Source organism: Palaemon carinicauda, chromosome 1, assembly GCF_036898095.1.
Source record: "Palaemon carinicauda isolate YSFRI2023 chromosome 1, ASM3689809v2, whole genome shotgun sequence".
NCBI classification, from domain to species: Eukaryota; Metazoa; Arthropoda; class Malacostraca; order Decapoda; family Palaemonidae; genus Palaemon; species Palaemon carinicauda.
In genome coordinates, this window is record NC_090725.1 from 236,489,529 (window position 1) to 236,500,930 (window position 11,402).

General features: G+C 45.8%; 1 protein-coding gene across 2 annotated transcripts in view; it reads right to left on the reverse strand.

Annotated features, from left to right (window-relative positions):
* The window catches only part of LOC137654454 (KICSTOR complex protein kaptin-like), a 270,757-nt gene that overhangs the window by 212,788 nt on the left and 46,567 nt on the right, over positions 1-11,402 (reverse strand). The window contains exon 3 of one of the 2 annotated variants that reach the window (XM_068388089.1): positions 7,010-7,100. The exons of the other annotated variant lie outside the window; for it this stretch is intronic. Within the exon in view, the coding sequence (XP_068244190.1) occupies positions 7,010-7,100 (91 nt within the window). The remainder of the gene's footprint in view (positions 1-7,009; positions 7,101-11,402) is intronic. 2 annotated transcript variants of the gene reach the window in all.

Genomic DNA, 11,402 nt, shown 5'->3' on the forward strand with positions numbered 1-11,402 from the left:
CTGTGCTTAGGCCAAAACACAGGGCTTGGAATTGGTAGACAACCTTTCCAAAAACGAATCTCAGGAAAGGTTGGGAGTCTGGATGAATAGGAACGTGAAAGTAGGCATCTTTCAGGTCCAACGAGACCATCCAGTCCTCCTGCCTGACCGCTGCTAGGACCGACTTCGTCGTCTCCATCGTGAACGTCTGCTTGGTGACATACGCATTGAGCGCGCTGACGTCCAGCACCGGTCTCCAACCTCCTGTCTTCTTGGCCACCAGAAAGAGACGGTTGTAGAAGCCCGGGGATTGATGGTCCCGGACTATAACCACTGCCTTCTTCTGTACAAGGAGCGACACCTCCTGGTGCAACGCTAGCCTCTTGTCCTCTTCTTTGTAGTTGGGAGAGAGGTTGATGGGCGATGTGGTCAGAGGGGGTTTGCGGCAGAATGGTATCCTGTAACCCTCCCTCAGCCAACTGACAGACTGGGCGTCTGCACCTCTCTTTTCCCAGGCTTGCCAGAAGATCTTGAGTCTGGCTCCTACTGCTGTCTGGAGATGCGGAGAGTCAGTTTTTTCCTTTAGAAGCCTTGGAACTTTTCCTAGACTTGCTCCTGGAAGAGTCTGGACGGGAGCTTCCTCGGCTGGGGGCTCTACCACGAAAGGGCGGTATGAACCTCGTAGCAGGAGTATCAGCCACTGGGGTGCGATAAGTCCTGGGGACTGAGGTAGCAACCTTAGTCTTACGAGCCGATGAAGCCACAAGATTATGTGTGTCCTTTTGTATCAGGGCAGCAGACAAGTCCTTAACAAGCTCTTCGGGAAAAAGGAACTTCGAGAGCGGAGCGAAAAGGAGTTGAGACCTTTGACAAGGTGTGATGCTGGAGGAAAGGAAGGTACAAAGCTGCTCCCTTTTCTTAAGAACCCCTGACACAAACATCGAAGCAAGCTCGCCAGATCCATCTCTAATGGCCTTATCCATGCAGGACATTAAGAGCATAGCAGAATCCTTGTCCGCAGGGGAGGTCTTCTTGCTGAGGGCCCCCAGGCACCAGTCTAGGAAGTTGAACATCTCAAATGCTCTAAAAACACCCTTCAGGAAGTGATCAAGGTCTGAGAAGGTCCAGCAAACCTTAGAGCGCCTCATTGCTGTTCTACGAGGAGAGTCTACCAGACTTGAGAAGTCAGCCTGGGCAGAGGCAGGTACTCCCAAGCCTGGTTCCTCTCCTGTGGCATACCAAACGCCCGCTTTAGAAGTGAGCTTAGTCGGAGGAAACATGAACGAAGTCTTTCCAAGTTGTCGCTTAGACTGCAACCACTCCCCTAAAATCCTTAACGCTCTCTTAGAGGACCTTGCTAAGACGAGCTTAGTATAAGTAGACTTAGCTGGCTGCATGCCCAGCGAAAACTCAGATGGCGGAGAGCGGGGGATAGCAGAGACAAAGTGGTCTGGGTATACCTCCCTAAAAAGAGCCAAGACCTTACGAAAGTCAATAGAAGGTGGAGAAGACTTGGATTCATCCACGTCTGATGAGGGATCCAGGTGTGCAGCCTCATCATCAGACACCTCATCACCAGAGTGTAGCGAAGAGATCGGTAAGGTATGCTGAACAGCAGAGTCAGCACGAGCTGGAACAACAATATTTGTGGTTTCCTCCTCAAGACTCTGTTGAGGGAACACCTGAGGTTCAGTCTGCAAAGGCTGATCAAAAGAAGTAGCAGAAGGTAGGCGCATGGGTGGAGGAGGCTGACTCCTGGCATGAGTGTCTGAACTCAAGGGTTGCGCTTGCTGAGTGGTTGGCGGATGCGCAGTAGCAAGTTCCTGAGGAACGAGTTGAGGTTCCTGAGGTGTGAGCTGTGAGCGATGAGGTAGTGGCTGCGCAGAATGCAGTAATTGTCTCGCGAGTTGAGGTTCCTGAGGCGCAAGGCTAAGGTGTTGAGGTGCTTGCCTTGAGGAGGGTTGAGCTCGCTGCAGCGAGAGCTGAGGAGACTGACTCATGGATGGGAGAGGTTGCTGTACCTCAAGAGAGTGTTGCCTCACTGGTGGAACTGCAAGTGGAAGCGGAGGAAGTAAGGTATAAGCTTCCTGTTCCCATTGCTGAGGTTGCCTTAAGGAAGGCGGAGGGAGCTGCACACCACTAGAAACAGTAAACTCAGAACGTGGTAAGGTATCCTGAGGAGCCTCAACATCGTACGCCTGGCAGGCAGTACTGCGGTCAGGCGGAGCGATCGCAGGAGGAGGTGTAACCTTCTCAGCCTGACACTCACGCATCAAGACCGCAAGTTGTGACTGCATGGACTGCAGTAGAGTCAACTTGGGGTCGGCAGACACTAAGGTCTGCTGAGGTAAAGCCTTAACAGCAGAGATCTGTTGCGGCAGAACCTTACTCCTCTTAGGAGGAGTGCATTCAACTGATGACTGCGGCGAGTCAGAGCTGATCCAATGACTGCAGCCCGGTTGAGTTCTTGAGGTCTGGACTCTGCGTTTGAGTGGTCTTGAGACCTGAGTCCAGCGTTTCTTCCCTGACAATTGATCAGCAGACGAGTAAAAGACGGGCTCAATCGTCTGCAGGTGGGAGTGACGGTCTCTGGAAGACACGCCCGCAACCACCGAGGATATTTCTGTGCGCCGATCAAGGCCTGCCGAACCCTTTTGCCCTTCGACATTGCTTCTCCCCTGGGCTTGGGAGCTTGCAAGAGGTCCCGGACTGGGAGGACGACTGGCACGCACAGAAGTATCCTCACGCACCACACTGACACTGACACTAGCACTTGGCACTGCACTGACACTAGCACTCGTCACAGCACTGGCACTAATACCACCCACTGCACTCTTGACCTTAAGTTCCTTGACTTCGGCCATAAGAGACTTATGATCACTAACCACTGACTCTACTTTGTCACCTAAGGCCTGAATGGCACGCAAAACAACAGACATATCAGGCTGAGGGCAAATAGTAGGTTCGGGGGTAGCCACTACAGGGGTAGGAAAAGGTAGGGGATCATGAGGTGAGGAAAAAAGTGAAGAGTGAGAAGAACTCCTCCTAACTCTCTCTCTCTCTAACTTGGTTGAATACTTAAGAAGACGGACAAAATCAAGTTCCGAAAGTCCGGCGCATTCCTCACATCGATCTTCTAACTGACAGGGCCTTTCCCTACAGTCAGAACAAGCGGTGTGAGGATCTACCGAGGCCTTCGGAATACGCCTATTACAAGACCTACATCGTCTATGGGTGGGGGCTTGTGAAATGTCAGACATCTTGAATCAAAAGAGTTAGCCAAGTGGGGTTTCAAAATCAAGCAAAAGATCGTTAACCGTTAATCAGGACTAAATAATAGCTATCTAAGCTAATATAGAAGTTTTCCAGTAAAGCGACAGCCGAAATCTGAGAGAAATACTTCACCAAAAGCCGTGAAAATACTCCAAGATCATAAGCGTATCCCAGAACGTCTTGCCGGAAGCACGACAGAGGAAAAATTGAGGAGGTGTCAACAAGAAGTACTATAGTACCTGGCCACAGGTGGCGCTGGTAAGTACACCCCCTTCTAGTATTGTGATAGCTGGCGTATTCCTCCATAGAATTCTGTCGGGCAACGGAGTTGACAGCTACATGATTATCGGGTAAGTTTAATATTGAAAATTATGTGTTGTCTCTTGTGCGGTATGTTATCTATACTTTCTTAAACAGAAATACATTTATTTTAAAAACTAAAAACTTGATCATCTCGATAATTGTTTCTTTTAGATAAACAAAAACTGTGCACTCAATTACCTTTCAACAGCTGATCTCTCTCTCTCTCTCTCTCTCTCTCTCATATTCGATTTTGTTTCGGAAGCATTACTGCATTCTAGAAAATTATGATTATTTAAATAGTTAATTGAGCTTTAATAAAACACTTATGTACTTTTGTTTTAAATTTTAGGTGTATTTTATCAATCTAAGTATTTTGGGTGCCGTGATCAGATCAGCTGATCTGATCACTGCACCCAAAATACTTAGATTGATAAAATATATCCAAAATCTAAAACAAAAGCATATACTGTAAATGTTTTATTAAGGCACAATTAACTATTCAAGTAATCATAATTTTCTAAAATGTAATACAGTAATGCTTCCGAAACAAAATTGAATATTTAGAGAGAGAGAGAGAGAGAGAGAGAGAGAGAGAGAGAGAGAGAGAGAGAGAGAGAGTATTAGTTCTCTGTTATTCGATGTCAGGATGCCAGAAAACTTCAAATCTCTCTCTCTCTCTCTCTCTCTCTCTCTCTCTCTCTCTCTCTCTCTCTCTCTCTCTCTCTCTCTCTCTCTGTAATAAATGAAATCTTTGTTTCTTTGCTTCTATAGGCTTTATAATCAAGCACCACAGAGCTAAAAACTATAAAGTATCAGGCATCGACAACAAGAATGAAACTCCGGTTAACTTTATGCGATTCAACTCAAAGTACAAGTAAATAAAATATGAGAGAAGCATTTCAAATAAAACTATTGGAATTAATATGCTAATTGGAAAATGATAGATCAAGTAATAATTGTTTCTTTTAACTTCTCAGATGCGTTGAAGGAGGTGTGGGCCACACAACTGTTCTCAGATGCATTGAAGGAGGGATGGGGTACACATCTGGACGACCTAGTCACGTCAGGTATTTTGTCAGCAGATGCACATTATCATCCAGGAAATGCAAGCAGCATTTCTCAACACTGCATGCATTCCAAGAACATTTGATAAGACAGTCAGTAGTGCTGATGAGCAACCACACTACTGTAGTAGTTTATGTCAATACGCAAGGAGGCAAGGCTTTTCTCTCCTTTTGCAAGATGTCAAAAAGAATATACATATGGATGGCATTTTATGCCTTGGAGGTATTAGGCAGGCATATTCTTGGCAAGAGGAATTTACTAGCATTTTTACTCACCAGAGGCAGGTTGTAGAATTAAGAGTGATCCCTTCATCCTTGTATTGCAGAAAGTTTTCTTGCCTTAAGGGGCTCACCAGGAATCGACCCATTTGCCAAACACCTAAACAGGAATCCCCGGGTGTTTTGATCCCCCCCATCATAGATCTGTAGGCAGTGTTCAAAGATGCTTTCCAACAGCCATGGGATCATCTGGATGCCTAAGCCTATCCCTCTTCAGCATGATTCACTGGCTGATCAACCAAGTGGTGATAAGAGCTCAGAATGACCCTAGTAGCTCCCAGATGGCCACAAGCAGAGTGGTATCATGATCTGTTAGCTTTTTAGGTCAAGGTTCCCATGGCACATTCATCTCTGTCAGCGACATCTTCAATGCTGGAGAAGGGGTACTGTATTTCTCTGAACGGAGCATCTCTAGCCCATAACACAGACTTCCTCATCTATCTTCCCCAAGAGAAGTTCTTCTCAGCTGGGGCTGTGAAAGGCTATTACTCAGCCTTGAGCACTGATTTCCAACTGAAGGGTATAGACTTCATATCGTAGGAGTTGTCTATGTTCGTGGAAATTTTAGCATCTTTCCCAACCCAACCCTGAAGAGACATGATCCATACTCTCAGGTCTCTTACTCATACCCCATATGAGCCTTTGAGAAGGTCGTCAGATGGAGATCCAACTCTCAAGACTGTTTTATATTGCTACCCTTAGCATCGTTAAAGAGAGTAAATGGGTTGCACAGTATTTCTTATGTAATAACCAACACAGTGCCTGAATTTGTGGCCAGAACCCATCGATACACAGAGACAGAATCATAACTTCCCCATCCTCTGTCTATGTGTAGCATCCGGTGATAATCGAGAAGAGAAACTTTAGAGTCCCATGATGGATCTGCTGTAATATCTGAAGAGGATTTAGCATCACAAACCTAAATGTCAACAACTCTTCTTTAGCAGTGGCAAGGCATATGCATAGACCATATGCCTTGACCGTTGAGGTACCAACACGAGCTAGAGCTCATTAAGTCGGGTATTTTCCCCTCCTTTGCCTTCCAGAAAAATTTTCCCTACGGCCAGGTAATGACGAAAGGATTTTGGAAGCACCAAACAATCCTCACTGCCTTCTACTTAATGATAAATACTGTACCCAAAATTCCTTTGACAATATTGTTAGGCCAGTGGTAGCTGCTCAAGTAGTTGTTTAACCAGCAAAACTCCCACACAGGACAGGAAGCATGTTGTCTCGGTTAACATATTCAATATAAGTCAGGAATGAAGGGTAGAATGACTGGTTCTTCAACATCTTCCCTTTCTTTTCTTGGGGATGAAGTGGTCATACATTACACACTGGATCTGACATTAATGCTGGTGAGCTACACTTCTGAGCATCATTCTTATTAGACTAAACTTGTTACAAGTAGTTCTCCCCAATCATCCCCAAATCCATTGGTCATCATAGGCCAGGTATTTCATATCATATTGCATCTCTCCTCGAGGAGAGAAAGATTCTCTCAGTGACTGAATACCAGGTACATAACCAAGTACTGACCTGGCCCTATCAGCCTACTCAGCAATATGATGAGGCTGATAGGAAGTTGCTGGTGTCATCTCCCTCAATCTCATACATGATCAGGGAGCTTAGCATATTCCACGGAAGAAAAAGAACCAACCAGTTTGGTTCTTGGGGACTTGTTCCCACCAGTAGGCGAGTCTCCTTATTTTGATGAACTAAAGGTTTGTGTACTCGCAATAACAAATACAATTTCAAAAGTAATTTGCATTTTTCCTAGCTATACAAACCTGAGTCCTTTAAAGTTAAAACTGACCACCGTTTCCAACACCCCCAGTCCTGAGTAGAATGTCAAAAGTGGAGTCTTTGACAGGAGAATAGGTGGAGGTACTCACAACCATTCACCACCTACTTTTAACTACCCCATTAATGAATTCAACAGCTATTGCAGCTCTACTGGACATTCCCCTTTTCAAAGGACTCAGGTTTGTATAGCATAGCTATGTTTGTTCACAAACTTTCAGTAGCAAGAATAGAGAAAAAAAGAATTTTCTTCATCAGTTAAATGTAATATACAGACTCACATCAATTTAAGGGAGGTTTGAACTCACCTTTCTTTGCAATGATGCAACAAGAAGTTTAGTCAATCCTTTGGCATCAGTTAAAGGTGTAAGGGTGTACAAATTTCCCTGAGTTAGCAGACTGGAAATAAAATTGCTTGAATAGATATATTGTACTGTAGATAAAAACAAAGCACAATGCATTCTAATATGACAAATTCGAAGATAATTTTTATTTTTCCTAACTATACAAACCTTAGCTATTTATTCGGGGTTATACTTTCGGCGAAGCTGAAATGACGAGCCATTAAAATTTAGCGAGGGTTAACTACCCACACCGCTAGTTAGCGGGGGGTAGCTTGCTACCACTCCCGCTCACACACCTGTGATTTAGCTCACTTTGATTGGAGGTAGGCCTTCAAGGGGGATAGGGCTGGCAGGCAAGTTTGTATAATTAGCTAAGGTTTGTATAGTTAGGAAAAATACAAATTATCTTCGAATTTGTAATTTTTTCCGAAACTGGAATACAAACCACGCTATTTATTAGGGGTGACTCACCCAATAGGAAGGGTGAACATCCTTGCCAATCTGGCTTTTGGCTTTACCCGGGGGCTCCTTATCTGAGTATATTAGTACTGTACTCAAAAATAAGGAGTCCCTGCAAGGTCCGCGGCCTACGCAAGCTGTCTGTTGAGACATGCAGAAGTGTGACTGTCTAGGTAAAGTTATTCCAATTCTATTGAAGGAAACAACTGATGTAGCCAAGACTTTCCCAATACCACCTCACCAGGGTATGGGGATGCAACAGTATTACTGTAGCTTAATACTAGATACACAAGGGAGCATGGTTTACCTGCAGTGGTTTGAGGTCAGCTTATGCAGAGAACCCAGGAAGCTGCTTTCCCCACGAGTGGGTAGAATGAAGAAAAGAATAAGAACCAGTCAAATCTTTTCATTCACGCAGACTAAAACTGCTCTCAACCTTCTGCTACTTGTCCAATAAGCTTGAGGTATACAACCAGCTGTTGTGCAGTTACCACCAGACCGATAGAGATCGTATCGAGTTCCTGTGTGTCACGTCTTGCAGGAGAAAGGTTGTGAAAGTCACCTGGAGCATTTTTGTAAAACCTGCATCACAGAGTAATCTGCTTAGAAGGACCAGGGGCATAGCTATGCCCCTGACATCGTGAGTCGTCATGTTGAGATGATGTTTTGGTGATCCTCCTTTAGTCTCTCCCAGTGCTGATGACAAAAGAGGGGACCCGGGTGAGCTGTTGCCGTTCTCTTAAAGTAGAGTCTCATACCTTACCCTGGGTACAGTAACGGATGATCTGGATTGTCCGCTACCAAGTGGAGACTTGTGTGGGATCTGTCCCCTCTGGAGACTGTGTCTGGTGACATACTCGGGGACGAAACTGAACATTGCCTTTCGCCCTTCTCATTAATGGGCGATGTCGAAAGAGAGACCATGAAGTTCCTTGACTCGTATGGCTGCTGTCAGAGTGTGTAGGAACATTGTCTTCTTAAACCAGGTGAAAATTTGTTGCCTGGTGAAGTGGAACATAAGGAGGTCTCTTTAGAGACTAGAGAATTTGAACCATGTTCCAAAAGGAAGGTCTCAATTCCGACTGAAGAAAGGCAAGTTGTAAGTCTGTATGAGTTAGGAAAGGTCTAGCAATGAGGGGATGTCCCTTCCGTTCAGTTTGAAGGTGAAGGATCAAGGTTGAGTCATCATCTTTACCTGTTGAAATTGAATAGGGGGTCTTTTCCTCTTGCATATACTGGAGGATTCCGCTATTGCTGGAATAGAGGTATCGAATGGAGAGAGACACTTTCACATGACACCAGCCACACAAGACGTTATACTGCCTGGTAGACTGATGCTGAGGAATTCCTCAGATATCTAGACAACCTTTTCGCAACTTATTGCAAAAAGCCTCTGAGGAAGAGGAGGTACTGGGTAGTCTCCAGGCGTACAATCATAGCAAAGCTATAGCTTGTGGTAGGTGTCGAAGTGGGTTATCTGTGATGTGGAGAGGATTCTCTTGGAGACTCTATCAGGAGCTGCAAAAGGTTTGGAAACTGTTCTGCGTAATGCCATAGCAGAGCTATGAGAGTCCTCAAGAGGCTGACCGATGTTCTAGCCTTCTTGAGTGCCCTTCTCCAGACAAAACAGGGACGAGAAGTAAATGTCATTGTTTTACCCACCATTGTTGGCCTGTTTTTTTTTTTTTTTTTTTTTTTTTTTTGCCAGAGAGCCTTGGGGTTTAGGGCTGGGGAGCAACGGCAGCCTGAGGTTCAGGGCGTTGCGAACAGCTCCCTAGTTGGAGGACCCCGTAAAGTCGGGACTTTGTCGGCTACAAGGTAATCCGAAGACCATTCGGTAAACCATATCTGAGATGCTGTGCACAGATTGTCGGCGAACACATTCCTCTAGTCTGGAATGAAGCGGGCTGATAGTGGTACCGAACAGACTTTGGCCCATCTTAGTGTTTATACTGTTAGATGGGAAGAGGCTACGAGCAAGTTCCTTCTTGCTTGCCAATGTGAGCCTCTATGTGGTGTGTGGTATTGTCGCCCATCACATCACTGAGTGGTCTGTCAGTAACCGATGAGGCTGCTGAAGGACCGGAAAGTTGGCCTTCATCTCTTAAGAAATCTAAGTGAAGGTAATTTCAGACTCTGTCCAGAAGGCTGAGGTCGTGTGGTGCAGCACTATGATCCCTCCTCTCTCCTTTTGATGTGTTCTAAGCACAGCATCAAGTCCTAGGGGTGGGGAAGGATGAGAAGGTTATACCACTCTGTAGATTCTCGACTGACATCCATCCCTTGAGCTTCGTCCAAACTTCTGGTCCCATGGGGGTCAGAATGCCTGGGGGATCGAGGGCCTGATTCCAATCAGACTCAAGTCACTCTGGGATGGGAGTTCTTCTCGTTTTGAGAAAGTTTTGTAGAGATTGGTGTCTAGAATCATTCCCAGATACACCAGTCTTCTGGGAGGGAAGCAGGGAAGACTTCCACAGGTTTACCTTGATCACTGGATCTTGGTAAAAAGACTTCAGAAGTTCCGGTGCTAATGCAAGGTTGCCACTGAGTCTGCTAAGGTCAGTCGGTCGTCCCGAAACGGGGGAGACAGAAGCCGATCCTGTGAGACCAGGATGGGTGTAGTGGAAACACTGAAGCACAGTGCCCTGAACTGGTGTTTCTTATTTGTCTAGACTGAATCTTCCAACCTACCTAGATGGATGGTTTGGGCCTGGAAGTATGTGTCCTTTAGGTCCAGTGTGCAAATGAAGACCTGAGGTCTTAGCCCTCGTTCGAACTCCAACATGGTGTGGACATCGACCCAAAGGGACAGCTCCTTGCGGATCCTTTTGCAGGGGAGATTGTTGACGCTGGGGTCTTGACTCATGGTGTAAAGGATCAGATGCAATACCCTGTGTAAGGATTATTCCCTGAGAGAGAATTCCTTTGACTAACAGAAGGAAGGCAACCCTTAACCCTACCATGCGCCCTGATAGGATTGATGCTATTCCTTAGAATAGAATCAATCTGGCGAATGTTAATCAATGGTTAACGGTTGAGTATCGTGGTTACTGTGCAATTGGAGAGTGCTCGCCAAGTTGTCCCCTGTCGACAAGCCGCTGATGAGGGTTGTCGATCGTTTGCCGAACACTTTAGTGTGATGGCGAACGGCCAGTAGCGAGAAGTATGTTGTATACCTTCTGATCTAGGGAACAACAGGCAGAGGTTGACTAGTAAGTCCGAGTCACGAACTGCTGGGGAATTGCCAATGATCGGTGAATTGGCGGTCTGTGAGCCGAGGATGGTAACTGACAGGCAGATGAAGGCTGTCTGGTCAGTCAGCCAAGGTAGGTTGGCAATAAATGAGTTGGTAATCTGCTTTGAGAGCCCTGAGAGACAGCAGAATGGTTTAATGATAGTCAGTTGGTGATGGCAAGCCATCGATGATCAGCGATCGATCGCGGACCAGTGATCGGTAAGCTAGAGATCAGCAAGCTGACTAAGGTCCCTCTAGTTGGTCAGAGATCAGCAAGCTGACTACGGTCCCTCCTGGTTGGTCAGAGATCAGCAAGCTGACGATGGGCTGGTCAGAGATAAGCAAGCTGAGTTCAATGATCGAGGAAAGATGAGCTGCCCATCAGTGATCTAGTGATCAGCAAGCTGATAACTGATTATTGACTAGCAATCAGTGATTGGAATGCTAGCAATCGGAGATGGTTAGTCATTGGAGGGACTAGAGGTAAATGATCAGAGCTGAACTAGCAATTGGCAATCTGATGATCGGCGAGCTAGCGATCAGCAAACCATGAACTAGCCATCAGCAGACAGTGATCTAGAGATCAGTCTGTTGATGCTTTCTTGTTTGCTGACGGTGGTCTGTCAAGGAAAAGATGGAATCTTCGGGATCTTGAATCCTTCT